General features: G+C 41.2%; 1 protein-coding gene across 1 annotated transcript in view; it reads right to left on the reverse strand.

Moving 5' to 3' along the window:
• The window catches only part of fah (fumarylacetoacetate hydrolase (fumarylacetoacetase)), a 36,725-nt gene extending 24,683 nt beyond the window's left edge, over positions 1-12,042 (reverse strand). Inside the window, exons 1-8 of the mRNA XM_038995967.1 lie at positions 11,861-12,042; positions 11,501-11,611; positions 10,392-10,513; positions 9,932-9,981; positions 9,337-9,427; positions 6,784-6,881; positions 6,570-6,622; positions 6,246-6,345 (exon numbers count right to left, since the gene is read on the reverse strand). Coding sequence (XP_038851895.1) covers positions 6,246-6,345; positions 6,570-6,622; positions 6,784-6,881; positions 9,337-9,427; positions 9,932-9,981; positions 10,392-10,513; positions 11,501-11,611; positions 11,861-12,025 — 790 coding nt within the window. The 5' untranslated portion in view covers positions 12,026-12,042. The remainder of the gene's footprint in view (positions 1-6,245; positions 6,346-6,569; positions 6,623-6,783; positions 6,882-9,336; positions 9,428-9,931; positions 9,982-10,391; positions 10,514-11,500; positions 11,612-11,860) is intronic.
• Positions 12,043-12,435: the final 393 nt, after the last annotated feature.

Consider the following 12,435-nt stretch of genomic DNA (forward strand, 5'->3'; position numbering starts at 1 on the left):
ACTCATAAATGAAGGTAATGGTAGTGAAGGGGTGTTATTTCTAGAAACTATGTATAATAATAGAGATAATTCACAGAAAAGGAAAGACAGCTGGCTGTGTAAAATATAGGGACAATTCTAAAGTAAATAGAACAATTCACATATCTAAAGATATGGTAAAAAGAATAAGTGGTGGCATTTTGAACACTAGAGCAAAAGTTTAAGAAACTTATTACTTAGTTTTGATAGGATTGGATATTAATCCAACTGGAAGACATTTGACTGATTACATGTTATTGTACAGCAGTTGATGTAGGGAACATCATTTGACTATCATTATGAATATTTCTGTGGTAAGAGGCCAGGTATTTGAGGCAGAATGGTTACATAGGGCTGTTATTAAAAATTAAGATTTAGTGATCTTGCTAATGTTGTCAGGAAATAACCCATGTGTTAGTGTGTATGTCCTCAGGAAAAAACAGCCAGAAATGGAAGGGCTTGGGCTGCATTCTGGAGACTGAGTGTACATCAAGATACACCAGGCTGGTGGTATACTTCTTACAACACTGCAGTGGTAAAGTTCTTCATGTCTCTCTTTGGTGGGTACATAAGTCTCACGAGAAGTGAGGTCCAGCTGAATAAGGGGTGAGCTTGAAAACACCATGACAGAGGACGTGGAATCAGAGAGAGAGAGACTAGATTCCACTATAGACATACTGGGTTGAGTTTGGGGGCTACTTGTTTCATTTTTTAATGCATCATGTGAAAAAGAATAGATGATAGGATATTATACTCTAAACAAACATGTTAAAGGAATTGATGTGAAAGCATATATAGTGTTGAATTACGTCAAGAAGAGATAATGTTGATTAAGGTTATGCACATGATTATCAATTAAAATGGAGCAGATGGGAAACTAAGTAAAAAAATTACATGATTTGGGAACACCTCTCAGAACCTGGGGCCGAAAGGGGAAGACTGGGTGGAAGCATGAGGAAGCTTTTTAGGGCTTTTATTTTTGTGGAGTCCAGCAGAAAAGTATCCTGGAGGCATAGAGTCAGGTAAAGAGAGAGTGGGAATTGTCATGGTCTCAGATTTCAGTTTGCATGAATATATTTATGCATAACACATAACAATGTCAATGCTGTTATGTTTTGTCTGTTGTTTTCCAAGTCTTATGTTTAGGAAAACAGAAGGAGAAGGGTTCGTCTGCTTAAGCTGGAATGTCAGTTTGTTGTGTGATGAGTGATGGAAGTAAGAGGATGTATGGTGCAATCATAGAACAGAGGCCATAAGTCTCTAAGTATGAATGCCTTACAGAAAGTAGGCAGAAACCTGAACCAGGACGAGAGGTTCTGCGTCTGATGATCCAAGGGGACCAGAAGGACCTCTCCCAGTGATACCAGGAGATCTAGTCCATGTTCGAGTGTTCCGGAGGAAGTGGGATCAACCGAGGAGAGAAGGACCCTATGAGGTGGTCAAAGCAACAAGAACGGCCGTCCAAGTGAAAAGAAGCCAGACGTGGTACCATCTGAACCACTGCAGCTGAGTCCCAACAGAGAGAAGGATACAACCACATAGAGATGAGGACACAGAGGATGCTGATTCACCAGGAGGGAGCCTGGAGGGAGCAGGAGCAGCGGAAACGATTGAGACGCCAGGGAGGAGCCAAGAAAACAGCAAATCAAGTGAAAGCCAAAATGTGACAGGTGCACCGACTAATGCACCCAGAAGAGGAGGAGAGGCCTCACAAGGAACAGAATGAGAACATTTCTTCCCTAAAATTGAAACCCTTCCAGATGGAAGCTAAGTCCGGCCTGAGGAGGGAGCCTCAGGTGAAGAAAGAGGAGGAAAAGTCCCGCAAGCTGAAGAAAATGGGGATTACACCACAATTGACTTTTAAACTTTTGAATGGCCTCCTTTACAGACAATTGATGTTAGAACAACAAAAGAATAATGACATTGACATAACAGAAGTAACAGTGAATGCTAGTATAGAAACAACAGACTAATGCACAATCAAGATGTATGGTGGAAGCAGGAAGAGAAGAAAGGAATCAGCTGAACAATCCAAAAAGACTGACAAGGTTAGAATCTCTGTTCCACCTCAACTTATAACAGAAGCAGGAGAACTGAAGTCTATCTCAATCATAAGGATCAAACCCTTACCGGAGATGGCACTCTGTGGATGGACACATCACCAAACAAAGGGAGAAGTCGTTTGGGATCCGAAAGGATGTGACCTGACATTAATCAAAGAAAAAGACGAGAGGGTGCTCATCATGAATCAGATTGAACCAGTTGAAGGTGAAGAATTAATAGTTGAAATAACAAGAACAACAGTGACCGAAGGGAGTAGCACCACGGTCATTAAGATTGATCCTACCCCTGCACATGAACAGGAAGAACCTGTGACAACAACAAGGGTGGCGGCTGCTGTGACGACCACAGTAGCTACCACTAGATGACATCGACTGCCCTTACCAAGCAGACCACCGTACCCACAAAGCAACCTGAGACATCAGTCAGGAGAGTTTTTTACTGACATTTGGAACTTTCTGATAAACTCTAATGATCTACCTCAAGATAAGAACATTGAAAAAGCAACAGAATTAGATATATCAGAATCAGAACCACTCAGGGACACCACACGAGAAGAAGTAGTGAAGAAGGAGTGATACGAATGGGCTAAGTATATGGCAAACAGACACAGAATGGACAATTGTATTTTGTGAAGAAAATCACCTTTGATCTTTTAATAGTCTCTGAACCAGCATCATTTAAAAACTGTGTAAGTTGGAAAAATGACTATTGTACCAATAGAAAGTATTCTATTCCCTTGTGTGACATAAAATGTAGGATTGCTCTGGGTAAGCACTAGGGGTAAAACTATGTTGAATGAAACCATGCTGGGAGACAATGATTGTGCTGCCTATAACATTAGAACTGAATTAAATGTACCTCAATTAGACAGAGGTACCGTGGTTAAAGGGAAATATGAATGTTTTTACAGACACCACACCGAAGGAATTGATGTAGGAAACACCACTGTAGAAGTGATACTATTTGGGTGTTGGAGAATGTGGGAGTTCGTAAAAGTAATGATAAAGGGTTGATTATGAATAGAAAAGGGTTGTGTGGTCACATAACTCAGGTTGCGCCATCTCTTACTATGTTGGAAAATCAAGACAGAGGTATTGCTGATTGTTCTTTCCACACATCCAGAAACTAACTGTTGAATGTATTGTCTGATGGATGGATTGGTCTTTGTGCCTTAGTTAGAGCAATTAAATAGGTTACTATTATTAAATCACCCCATGATGACTATGTTAAACCTAGAGTTAAAAGGGCTTATGAGAAGGATCCTGAGGTATACCTTAATGCAATTGGACTGCTTAGAGGTGTACCTAGGGTAGCCCAGGCAAGTATACTAATAAGTATGGAAAGCCTTGTAATGCGGTCGGTGGACCTTTGGACTGCCCCTTATGGAATCCAAACTGTCTATATAGAGTAGTTCCTGGAGGTGGTTATGCTTGCCATGATTTTCGTAAGGATGGTCTACCTGTATATGCTGTATTCCCAAATTCAGGTGAATGTCTACTTGTACATGTCCACAAAAAGTGTCATTTGCGCCGTAAGTGCAAGTGGTGCACAAAATTTAATGTGGAAGGCCATGATCATCACGGAGACCCCGTGTTTTGCGCTAAATGTCAAAGAGGAGATTGTAGAATCTGTAAGGATGAGGACTGTGCTCCTATGTAAGGATTTTAGTATATCTATTTTTGTTTAAGGCCTTGTGTTTTTGTATGCTTGATTGAATTTTTAGATATGTATATCAATGAATATATGTGGTTTCCTTTAATTAAAGCTAGTTATGCCTTCTAAAAAACTAGGTTACTTTCAAAAACATGTTAGGTAACAGAGGGTATTCCGGTTACAAGTGTCTATGGACCATGTCCTTAATCTTCTTAACAAAGGTTGGTATCATTGATATCACTTTATTAGAGAGGTGTCTGCGAGGGAGGATCATGTTGAAATGCTTAAATTTAGAATGATGTTGTGTCAATTTTCTTTTGTAACTGCATGTAGGTCTTTGATTTTCTCATATTCAATTTATTATTATATTCATTGTATTATTTTTAATGTTTCTGATTAGATCTTTTACTCTTATGAAAATTGGAGATGTTTGATCTAGTTAGGTTTTCTTTAATGTTTCTGATTGGATTTTTTACTCCTATTTTAGTTTTAATCATTTGGAGATGTTTGGTCCAGTTGGTTTATGTGTTTTACTCTGTTTTTGTATTTTCTTGTTTATCATAGGTATTCTCATTTACTATCCCAAAGTCATATTTGTATGATTTATGTGGCTGATTAGCCCCAGAGGAGGGATTGTAGGAGTACAATGAGACACATGGATGGCATGTGGAGGCATAGGACAGCTGAACATTGAAGTGGCAGACCACATGAAGAGAAGAGACACATAGTCTGATGATTCCAATAAGGACACATACCAGAGAACATGCTGGGGCACTGAGTTAAATACAGGGTTGAGTCATAGGCTCTTAGGGTAACTGGACACTAGACACATAGTCTGCTGATTCCTTTAAGAGATATACCTGTCAGAGAAATATGTGCTTAGGGCACTTAGACCCACTAGATTTATAGTCTACCCATTCCACTAAAAAAACATACATGTCAGACAGATAGACGCCTAAAGGCAATTGGACACACTAAGATAGAGGGTCTGGCCACTATTATAATTTAACTGAAAGCAGATAATGGGCGTTAGTATGCGTGAACAAGCAGGAAGCCTGAACTAAAAAGATAATGATGGCAGGAAGAATTAGGGGAAGTATGCTTATTTGCATATGGGGTGGACTCATATGCTATTTGTGTATAAAGAGCGAACCAGTGCTCTGGGAGGGTGTGTGTTCCGCGGGACATTCCAGCTGGCTATACAATTGTAATAAAAGCATGTTTTGATTTCACAAGTTCTGATAAAGCGTTATATTTGAACCGATTTTCCACGACACCATTCATTCAACATGCCTTGTTGTCATTGGTGACCTGACTATTATGACATTATACTGTTGACATACAGCTATATCAAGAGGACAGATCAACAACTGAATAATTAGCATAGGCCTACTAAACTTTAACAGTCTAACATAACTGATGGTATCAGCGGAACAGCTCTCTCTGCCATGTCTGTTCCATCCATGCAGCGACGCGAACTGAACTACCTACCGAAACACTGTGCGTTTCCTGGCTCGTCAATGCGCCCGCGCCTACTACCGTTGAGATCAAAACATGTGCGGGCAAGAAAGTGTTCTCGCTTAGTTGACTAACAACGGTGTAGCTAACAACCTTGGTCGTAATGACGCCTTAGCTAGGGAGCTAACTACGAAATGATAGTGGTTATGGACTTCACAAACACATACAATTTTGGAAAATATATTTGGCAAACAGTTCGATCTCCATTTTCCCAGGAGGAGAATAGAGGATAGACAGTAAACAGTGGGAGCTTAACCTAAAGAGAGAGAACGAAGGAAGGAGAGAGAAAGAGACAGAAAGAGGAAAAAACATGGAGAAAGAGAGAGAGAGAGACAGATCGCGACAGAAAGAGAGATGAGAGAAGACGATCTTGAAATCTTAAGGCTACAGTCGAAACCACTCCTCCTGAGATCCTTCTGCCTCACCAATAATCAATAACCTGTCATGTTTTCCTGAGTAACTTACCCTGATCCCAGTGATTTTAAATATGAAATGTTTACATCAACATGTATAATGCAGAACTAAATTAATGAACTTAAGTTAGTGTTATTATGGAAAGTGGATGTTTTTCAATTGGTGTTATTGACGTTAGGATTTTTCATTTAGTGATGTATAATTTTTGGCTAATGATTCTACTATTGGCTGCTATAGTCGATAGACACATTAATTTGAAAATGAAGAAATACTGTATGGTGCTTATTAATTTCTGTCTTCCAGTGAGGTGGGCTGTGTAGGTGTGTGTGTGTGTATGCACATATGAGTGTGTAAATAAGTGAGTAAGTGTGTGTGTGTGTGTCATCGTGACTTGTGAGTGTTCTCATGTGTAGTTAGTGACTGTGTGTGTGTGTGTGTGTGTGTGTGTGTGTGTGTGTGTGTGTGTGTGTGTGTGTGTGTGTGTGTGTGTGTGTGTGTGTGTGTGTGTGTGTGTGTGTGTGTGTGCATGAGTCTGCGAGTGAGTGTGTGTATAAGTGTGTGTGTGTGTTAGGCCTTACCACTCCAGTCATTCATTAGAACCATGCCAAAGATGTGTTGGTGGGCTTTCTCTATGGGAATGGGCTCACCAAGACGATTACCTCCACCTACAAAGAATGCCTGAGAGAGAACGAGAGCCAGCGAGAGAGAGAGAGAAAGAGAGCCAGAGAGAGAGAGAGAGAGAGAGAGAGAGAGAGAGAGACACGGAGAGAGAAAGAGAGCCAGCGAGAGAGGCAGAGAGAGAGAGAGAGAGTGAGAGAGACAGATCATTGTTTTGTGATGCCATTGATATGAACAATCTCCTTGGTTGTAATAAAGTGTAGCTATATAAAGTGTATACTGACCATCTCCAGCTCAATGTCCAGCTGCTTGGACTGGCCAAACACAGGAGGCTTAGCTAAGAGAGAACACAATGGAAGAGGAAGACCGTTAGTGAGGGACACAAAAACAAAGTGACACTGGTCTGAGAGGTTTTGTGTGCATGTGTGTGTGTGAGTGTGTTTCTCTTTGAATTCAGAGTCTGCTTTGATTTTCAGACTAGGCGTTGTGTTTCATTACATTGGTCGGGTCTCATCTGTCCAGAGGGTCTGCGTATGGGGGTCCCAGACACCACTATGGAAGAAGCCCTGCCATGATACCCCACGGGCAGCCTCAACCTGAGGGACACAATCAGTCAGTCAAAACAAACATAATAATCATTTGGGGGGGGGGGGGGGGGGGTTATATTTGTCCTGTCACACACAAGTGTTCCTTGCATATCCCAACTCCCCCTAAGACAGCCACAGGGAGTGTGGTCACCATTGTCAAGCGCCCCTAGAGACATTGGGGTTAAGTGCCTTGCTCAAGGGCACAGCGACCAATTGTTTTCACCTTATCAGCTCCGAGATTGGAACCAGCAACCTTTTGGTTACTGGCCCAACACTCTAACCTTGAGGCTACCATTAATTATTCAGCCAGCCAGTCCAATAAACAGGCAATTAGTCAGTCAGTCAGTCAGCCAGCCAGCCAGCCAGCCAGCCAGCCAGCCAGCCAGCCAGTCAAACAAACAGCTAGTCAATCAGTCAGGCATTCGTTCAGTTAATCAACCAATCAATCCATTTTTGTTTTTAGCATTGTACAAATACAGAAATACAGATCCAGAGAGAAAGAGAGAGTAAGAAATGAAGAAAAATGGAAAGAGAGAAAGAAAGAAGAGAGGTTCTACATAGAGGTTCCCAACCGTGACAAAGACAACAGCCATATGAACAGCAGCTGTGGTGTCTGAAGGATGGTGCAGTGTTGGACTGCAGACTCACTGACTGACTGACTGACTGACTGACTGACTGACTGGATGGAAGGATGGTGGAGTGTTGGACTGCAGACTCACTGACTGACTGACTGGATGGAAGGATGGTGGAGTGTTGGACTGCAGACTGACTGACTGACTGACTGACTGACTGACAGGATGGTGCAGTGTTGGACTGCAGACTAGTGACTGACTGACTGACTGGAAGCAGTGTTGGACTGCAGACTAGTGACTGACTGACTGACTGGAAGCAGTGTTGGACTGCAGACTAGTAACTGACTGACTGACTGGAAGCAGTGTTGGACTGCAGACTAGTGACTGACTGACTGGAAGGTGCAGTTTGTGAAAGCACTGAAACCGCCCGAGTGCTCCAGTCAATTAGAGAGAACTAATTGTGTCCCTCACACATCATAGCTCACAGTACAGCACCAGGCCTTAGCACGTTTCTCTCTTTCTACCTCTCCATCTTGTTCTCTCACTTTTTATTATCATTTCATCCTTTCTCTTTTCTTATTTTTCTCTCTCAGTGAGTTACAGTGAGTTACTCTGTCTACATCTAATAATATGGTTAGTTAGTGAGATAATCTGTCTACATCTAATAATATGGTTAATTAGTGAGTTACTCTGTCTACATCTAATAATATGGTTAATTAGTGAGTTACTCTGTCTACGTCTAATAATATGGTTAATTAGTGAGTTACTCTGTCTACATCTAATAATATGGTTAATTAGTGAGTTACTCTGTCTACATCTAATAATATGGTTAATTAGTGAGTTACTCTGTCTACATCTAATAATATGGTTAATTAGTGAGTTACTCTGTCTACATCTAATAATATGGTTAATTAGTGAGTTACTCTGTCTACCTCTGTCTATCTAATAATATGGTTAGTTAGTAAGTTAGTAAGTGGGGAATGAAAAACAAAGATATACACTGAGTGACCAAAACATTAAGAACACCTTTCTAATATTGAGTTGCAACCCCCCTCCTCAATTCGTCGGAGCATGGACTACAAGATGTCAAAAGCGTTCCACAGGGATGCTGTCCAATGTTGACTCCAATGCTTCCTACAGTTGTGTCAAGTTGGCTGGATGTCCTTTGTGTGGTCGACCATTCTTGACACACACAGGAAACTGTTGAGTGTGAAAAACCCAGCAGCCTTGCAGTTCACGACAAAAAACAGTACGCCTGGCACCTACAACCATAACCCGTTCAAATGCACTTCAATCTTTTGTCTTGTCCATTCACCCTCTGAACGGCACACATACACTATCCATGTTGCAATTGCCTCAATGATTAAATTATTATTTAACCGGTCTCCTCCCCTTCATCTACACTGATTGAAGTGGATTTAACAAGTGACATCAATAAGGGATCATATCTTTCACCTGGATAGTCTATGTCATGGAAAGAGCAGATGTTCTTAATGTTTTGTCCACTCAGTGTAGTTGTGGAACAGACAAACGTCTGCTTCCCAAATGGAACCCTATTCCCTTTGTAGTTTACTACTTTTGACAAGAGCTATTTGGGCCGAGTGGCGCAGCAGTTTAAGGCACTGCATCTCAGTGCTAGAGGCATCACTACAGACCCTGGTTCGATTCCAGGCTATATCACAACCGGCCGTGATTGGGATTCCCATAGGGCGGCGCACAATTGTCACAGCGTCATTAGGGTTTGGCCGGGGTAGGACGTCATTGTAAATAAGAATTTGTTCTTAACTGACTTGCCTAGTTAAATAAAGGTTAAAAAATACAAATGTTGTGCACTATAAAGGAAATAGGATGCCATTTGGGACACGGTTGAAGTGTTGGTTGTTATATCATACCAGTTGGGCATCAGAGCATTCTCCTTCCCTCGGAACATAATGCCAACATTGGTGGCATGGTCCTTGGATGAGTAGAAGTCAGTGTAGTCACCTGTGTGTGTGTGTGTGGTTATATATAGATGCATGTTTGTGTGTGTGATGGAGAGAGAGAAAGAGGGCAATTAAGTGACACTGTTAAATATGTACAGTGAACCAATGATCAGCCTTCAGAACCTTTTTTATATCAACATTTAGATAGCAAACAAATCTCTCAATCACTAGTACATTTATATTGGTTAACAGTGCCCCCTCTTGTTCAAGCATCATACAAACACCTCAATTGCATTGTCTTGACTCGCGTCCTCTCTCCTCGCTTCCTTCTCAAACACATTGGATGACCCTCTCATCTGATACAGGGTCAGATTTTGTTTAATACCCCTGAGAGTTAAAGTTAGCAATGGCAGAGCCGTAATCTGATCCTAGATCTATGCTTAGGGACAATTGTAGGATACATCAAGTTCGGTGAAGAGACAGGAGGAGTGAAATATGGGGTGCATGTCAATAGTCTAAAGTGGCTTCCTCTCCTTGCCTCCTGTCCTACTGTTGAACAACTCACCTATCTCAGCAGGCAGATGCATCATGGCTGAACTCTGATGGAAAAACGCTCTGAGACACATAAACACACAGACATTATAGAAACGTAAACATGCTACAAACCATGATAGAAAATAAAAGGATAAGGGAATACAAGAAAATAATATGATTTTGATTGCGGCCAAAAACCATATCCTAAACAATTAATACATTAATTCAATATATTTGACATGATCCTAATTTGCCAAACTGTTGAAGTGCTATAGAAGTGTTATAGAATATAGAAGTGCTATAAATCATAGAAGTGTTATTGAATATAGAAGTGCTATAAATTATAGAAGTGTTATTGAATATAGAAGTGCTATAAATTATAGAAGTGTTATTGAATATAGAAGTGCTATAGAATATAGAAGTGCTTCTTACATACGGCAAAATCCAATAAATAAATGTAAAAAAGTGCTACAGAAGTGCTGGAGGCTGACCTGCTCCTGAGGCTGACGTCGTCTCTGAGCGTGGTCTCGTTGGCAGACAGCAGCTGCTGTAGACTCCTCCTGGCCTCCCTCCATGCCTCGTACCCCAGACCCATGAACGCATTCAGGGACGGCTAGTCGAGAGGTTGGAACATATGATGGAGGAAACGCATAAAAATCTAAAGTATTATTTGATACTGTATATAGCCCTCATAACAAGTACCCAGCCTGGACCCCCAAGGAGCAAGTAACAGCACAGCGGCAAGGAAAAACAACCTAAAAGGAAGAAGCTTCCAGAGGAAACAGGCAGGTTTGCAAGTTGAATGCAAGTCCAATTTGTTTTGACGTTGGTTTGGGGGCGGCTCTCACTCATGCAAGCAGGTCCCTTCATTGACGCCCCCAGGGGTGGAAATGGGGGGAACCGGGTTCCAGGAGTGAAAATATCCTTGGGGGAACCTGTGCATTTAAGATTGAATTCAAGGAGTGAAATCATGACAGAAAATATTCTTCTTCTTCTTTCATTTCCTGTTGATGCCTCGTGTGATTTCAACAGCATGATGAGCCTTTCTCTCCTTGTCTCATTCCCCTATCAGCACTAATGTGACAGAACTGGACAGGCGAAAGCCAATTCCCAGTAGGAATTCACCATTGTGCTTTAACCGATCCTGTTATGTCAGAGCAGCACCCAGCTGAAGGGGAGGAGACAGCAGCACACAAGGCCTCCAGACAATAGTGGTATTAGGGACCCATTCATAGGCAGAGGGCGAGAGGTTACACTCCAAACCAATTCACACTACTCACTTGTAGATTTAATGTACTGTATAGTCCACAATATATGAAGCATACATCCTAGTTGATGACTCGATTATGACACTGGTATGGATTTTCTCAAGGAAGAAAAGCAGGGCATTGTGGCCATTGAATAGACCTACCCTCCTAGCATACTGCACTATTGGCTACATAAGGTAGACACGTAGCTATAAGTAAACTAGTGGAGATACATAGTAAACGTGCCATGTTACATTACCAGGTGAATGCATAATATTGCCATCAGTGCCGATAAGAAATATCAACCATCAATACGAGACATTGAGGAGCATTATACATTTTGATGGCCTTACCTGGTCAAACACATCCTGGTGATTGGAGAGCACAGGACCTCTGAAGAGTGACTTTATAACGCTCAAATCCAGAATCTGATCTCCAATAGCAACCCCAATCCGGTGCCTGGACTGAGAGTGACACGAGACATTTGTGAAAACAGTAAACAGAAATGAAATACCAAAATGGAACGATATTTTAGAAGCTAACGTTACTTTGTAAACTACAATGTTTCATCCAAGAGAACTTCACGTTTCCACAGTGGTTTGTAACATTGTATCCCAAGAAAATCAATTTACATGCCCTAGCTTTATGGCACAGGAGACGGTGTAGGAAAACCGATCCAACTAAAAGTACAACACATTTATCGTCATACTCACATTATCCGGTGTCGAGAACACGCCATAAGGTAAATTGTGATAGGAGAAGTCGGACTTTTCGTCAATTTTTACAAAAGACATTTTGAAATTGCAGTTGTACTCCGGTATACTCTCCAAGGTAAGCAACAGCGTGAGTAACTTCTTCCAGATGTTGACCGCAGCCATAGGACAGACCGCCTCCCACAGAATGAACCAACGACCAATAGAAAACGCTCTCTTATATCCACCCTTTTTCAAGAACTGTTAATAATAACACAAAACGGTTTGAAAATGACTCAGCAAAAATGATGCGGTCTAGAACTGATTACCCTTTATTGGTTGGGATGTGATAAATATTACCCTATTAAAAAAGTTAAAAGTTGCGAGTGACGTTATTTTGTGATATCAATGAAGTAGACTGTTAATAAGCTGCGTTTACACAGGCAGCACAATTCTGATATTTTTCCCACTAATTGGTATTTTGATCAATCACAAAATCTTTTGTCGTATTTTTCAGAGCTGATCTGACTGGTCAAAATGCAAATGAGTAATAAAAAAATGTCAGAATTGGGCTGCCTGTGTAAAGGCATTATATG

This window comes from Salvelinus namaycush, chromosome 1 (genome assembly GCF_016432855.1).
Source record: "Salvelinus namaycush isolate Seneca chromosome 1, SaNama_1.0, whole genome shotgun sequence".
Lineage (NCBI taxonomy): Eukaryota > Metazoa > Chordata > Actinopteri > Salmoniformes > Salmonidae > Salvelinus > Salvelinus namaycush.